The sequence below is a fragment of the Ascaphus truei genome, chromosome 7, assembly GCF_040206685.1.
Source record: "Ascaphus truei isolate aAscTru1 chromosome 7, aAscTru1.hap1, whole genome shotgun sequence".
Classification (NCBI taxonomy): Eukaryota; Metazoa; Chordata; class Amphibia; order Anura; family Ascaphidae; genus Ascaphus; species Ascaphus truei.
The window spans coordinates 38366585-38371380 of NC_134489.1; the positions used below are offsets into that span (position 1 = coordinate 38366585).

Here is a 4796-nt window from a genome sequence, read left to right on the forward strand (position 1 = left end):
CGAGCGCCCACTGCGCATGCATGATCGGCAATTGACGACTGCTCTTCCGCATGCGCGATCGGCATTTGCCGGCTGCTCGGCCGCATACGCAACCGGCCAGCTCCAATCGCGCATGAGTAACCAGTAAACGACTTTGCATGCGTGATATTTTGTCCAGTTTTTGCCGGGACAAATATGGTTACCCTAGCCAGGAGCATGGAGGTGGTGAGGGAGATATCTGGGAGAGATCTGAGAGGGACTGGGGGGGGAGGGTGTGAGAGGGACTGGGGGGGGAGGTGTGAGAGGGACTGGGGGGAGGGGAGGTGTGAGAGGGACTGGGGGAGGGGAGGTGTTGAGAGGGACTGGGGGGAGGGGAGGTGTGAGAGGGACTGGGGGGGAGGGTGTGAGAGGGACTGGGGGGGAGGTGTGAGAGGGACTGGGGGGGAGAGGTGTGAGAGGGGACTGGGGGGAGAGGTGTGAGAGGGACTGGGGGAGAGGTGTGAGAGGGACTGGGGGGGAGAGGTGTGAGTGGACTGAGGTGTGAGAGGGACTGGGGGGAGAGGTGTGCGAGGGACTGGGGGGGAGAGGTGTGAGAGGGACTGGGGGGGGGAGGTGTGAGAGGGACTGTGGGGGGGGGGGGAGGTGTGAGAGAAACTGGGGGGGGAGGTGTGAGAGGGACTGGGGGGGGAGGTGTGAGAGGGACTGGGGGGGGGAGGTGTGAGAGAAACTGGGGGGGGAGGTGTGAGAGGGACTGGGGGGGGGGGAGGTGTGAGAGGGACTGGGGGGGGGGGAGGTGAGAGAGGGACTGGGTCCTGGTCTGTCTCTGCCCTCCCTGGTCTGCCTCTGCCCTCCCTGGTCTGTGTCTGCCTCCCTGGTCTGTCTCTGCCTGGTCAAAAGAAACAGTATAAACGACAATCAAGTTGCAATATTTTACGAAAGGCAAATAATAATTTATTTCAATCAATCTTGTTGTTTTTCATTTGTTCACTCACTCTGACAGGGCGGTGCGGTCTCCCCATCCCCTTCTCTCCCCCCCCCCTGTATATATGGGTTCTATATACACAGGTAAGAGGGTGCAGTATATATAAGTGTTCTATATACACAGGTAGAGGGTGCGGTATATATAAGTGTTCTATATACACAGGTAAGAGGGTGCGGTATATATAAGTGTTCTATATACACAGGTAAGAGGGTGCGGTATATATAAGTGTTCTATATACACAGGTAAGAGGGTGCAGTATATATATATGTGTTCTATATACACAGGTAAGAGGGTGCGGTACAGTACATATAAAGGAGTCAGTGTGTTTATTATCCAAACACTCCAGCTGTCTGCCTGTATGATGCCGGGGTGGGGGTGGGGCTTGCTGATGATGTCATCACCCTGCGCCTGGTACTTCCTTGCAGTCCATGCTGCATTCACAGGCAGGTAGGAAGATGTTTCCTACCGCTTATAACACTGTATAAGTGTCTGTGTGGGTGGACATGTGACAGTGGTGCTTCATGTGTGTATCTGTATAAGTGTCTGTGTGGGGACATGTGACAGTGTGCTTCATGTGTGTATCTGTATGTGTCGGGGACATGTGACAGTGTGCTTCATGTGTGTATCTGTATAAGTGTCTGTGTGGGGACATGTGACAGTGTGTGTGATGTGCCCGGCTATAGCAGGTGCACTGTCATGTCATAAAAAATTATATTGGTTTTATATATACACGACATCAAAGGACAGTAAGTCAGGTAAATAGGTTTGTAATGTAAACAAACAAGGCACAAGTAACAGACGTTTCGGTGCACCACGTTTGGGGACCGAAACGTCTGTTACCTGTGCCTTGTTTGTTTACATTACAAACCTATTTACCTGACTTACCCGAGTGCTGTCCTTTGATTTCGTGTGAACTGTATCATATGTTTATCTATTGCTTATGGGATGCGCACATACACACACACACACATATATGTATATATATGTATGTGTGAAAACAACAAGGGAAAAGCAACCTTTAAATAGCACACGGACATAGAGGAAAGTGTAACAAAATAATTTATTAGGTGAATAAAACAGGGGATGGAGTTTAAAAAGTGAGGGGGGCTCAACACTACCTAGACAATGTGGACCTGGAGGCAAGGGTCTAAAATGAAGATGCAAGACATGTACAGGACACAGATGGTTTTGTATAAGCACAACTGCGTGACAATCAACCAGCACTAGAATCTTGTGACCACATGTAAAATTATTATGCCATATAATTATTGCAATGGTTACATGTTGTGGATACACAAGTGATAAGGGTAACACAGTTCAAAATACGTCACCACTTTGCAGGTAGATGTCACAGACAGAAAGGTAGGTCAAAACTCCATGTCAGGTGAAAAAAGGTAGGGGCCCCCCTCAGCAAGACTCCCACTGCAACGCGTTTCGACGGGAAACTGTCTTCTTCTGGGAGAAACTGTCTTCTTCTGCCCGGACCACATTTTTCCTTTCAAGGTTTTTTCACACAGACACAGAACATTTTATTTATTTTTATTTTTCATAGACTTTTTTTCCTTTTCAACATTTTATATTTTTTATGATCAGATTTTTGAGATTTTTTATTTATGATACATTATATGTTATTCATTTGTTTGCACTATTTTTCACACTTTTTTATTTTTATTTTTAATACGTGTATATATTTTATATATCTCCATCATCCTGTTTCATACCACAATTGTTATATACTTACTAGCTGAGAGCCCCGGCGTTGCCCGGGATGTTTGTGGTGTGGGTGTGGCATTTGGGTGGGGAGTGGTCCACGCGGCCCATGTGCGGTGGTAGTGCTGCTGTGGCTGTACTGATGGTGATTGTATTGGTGTGCTGATTTGGGAGGGTTTGGTGCTGATGTGGGGGTGCGGATGTGGGTGTGCCGATGGGGGAGGTGCAAAGGTGGCGATGTGTGGGTGCTGATGGTGTTGATGGGGGCTGGGAATGGTGGGGAGCCGAGAATGCCAGTGTGCTGGGGGGGCATGGGATACCGGTGTGCTGATGTGGTGGTGGTGGTGCTGGGGTGTGTGTGTGTATACATGTTTGTGTGTATACATTGTATGTGTGTGTATGTGTACGTGTGTGTGTGTATACACGTGTGTGTGTATGTGTATACACATGTGTGTATACACGTATGTATGTGTATACACATGTGTGTATACACGTATGTGTGTGTATACACGTGTGTGTGTATACACGTGTGTGTGTGTATACATTGTGTGTATATATATATATAACTTGTGTGTGTGTATACACATGTGTGTATACACGTGTATACATGTTTGTGTGTGTGTATACATGTTTGTGTGTATACATTGTATGTGTGTGTGTGTTTATAAGTGTAAGTGTGTGTGTGTGTGTGTGTGTGTGTGTGTGTGTGTACATTTGTGTGTGTGTACACATGTTTGTGTGTGTATACACATGTGTGTGTATACACGTGTGTGTGTGTGTATACGTGTGTGTGTGTGTATACATGTGTATGTGTGTATACGTGTGTGTGTGTGTATACACGTGTGTGTATACACGTGTGTGTATACACGTGTGTGTGTGTGTACACACGTGTGTGTGTGTACACACGTGTGTGTACACACGTGTGTGTGTGTGTACACACGTGTGTGTGTACACACGTGTGTGTGTGTGTACACACGTGTGTGTGTACACACGTGTGTGTGTGTGTACACACGTGTGTGTGTGTGTACACACGTGTGTGTGTGTACACACGTGTGTGTGTGTGTACACACGTGTGTGTGTGTGTACACATGTGTGTGTATACATGTGTGTGTGTGTATACATTATGTGTATGTATACCTGTGTATACGTGTGTGAGTGTATACGTGTGTGTGTATGTGTACATGTGTGTGTGTGTATGTCTCCATGTGTGTGTGTATGTCTCCATGTGTGTGTACGTGTACATGTTTGTGAGTATACGTGTACGTGTGTGTGTGTACGTGTCTACGTGTACATGTGTGTGTGTGTGTGTGTGTACGTGTACATGTATGTGTGTGTGTGTGTGTGTGTACGTGTCTACGTGTACATGTGTGTGTGTGTCTACGTGTACATGTGTGTGTGTCTACGTGTACGTGTGTGTGTGTGTGTGTGTACGTGTGTGTGTACGTGTGTGTCTATGTGTGTGTGTGTCTACGTGTGTGTGTTTGTGTATACGTGTGTGTGTGTTTGTGTATACGTGTGTGTGTTTGTGTCTACGTGTGTGTGTTTGTGTCTACGTGTGTGTGTTTGTGTATACGTGTGTGTGTGTATACGTGTGTGTGTGTGTATACGTGTGTGTGTGTCTACGTCTGTGTGTGTGTGTCTACGTGTGTGTGTGTGTGTGTTTGTGTCCCTGTGTGTCCTTTGGCCCGTGACTCCCCTCACCCGTCCGGCCGCTCCCACGTGGATCTGAGGCGGGAGGCAGCTTGTTGTGGCCGCTCCCCCCCGCTGTGTCCCGGGCGCGCGCTCGCTCCCCCCGCTGACTGTAGCGGCGCCGGGGGGGGGGGTGGAGGGGAGGTGATTTGAAGGGGGGTGAGGGGTGGGTGAAGGCCGCTCACTCACCCGTCCGGCCGCTCCCACGTGGATCTGAGGCGGGAGGCAGCTTGTTGTGGCCGCTCCCCCGCTGTGTCCCGGGCGCTCGCTCCCCCGCTGACTGTAGCGGCGCCGGGGGGGGGGGGGGGGGGGCTGAAAGCGTGGGAAACACGGGGAGAGGAGGAGGTGCGCGCGGGGTGTGGTGGAGGCTGATTTCGGGGAGGAAGAGGCGGAGGCTCCGGGACCGGCGGGTATGTGAGGCCCCCCCCCCGGTTAT

General features: G+C 49.6%; 1 protein-coding gene across 1 annotated transcript in view; it reads left to right on the forward strand.

Moving 5' to 3' along the window:
* The first annotated feature begins 1352 nt into the window (after positions 1 to 1352).
* Positions 1353 to 4796, forward strand: part of NOP9 (NOP9 nucleolar protein) — a 12742-nt gene continuing 9298 nt past the window's right edge. Inside the window, 1 exon segment of the mRNA XM_075607757.1 lies at positions 1353 to 1408. Coding sequence (XP_075463872.1) covers positions 1353 to 1408 — 56 coding nt within the window.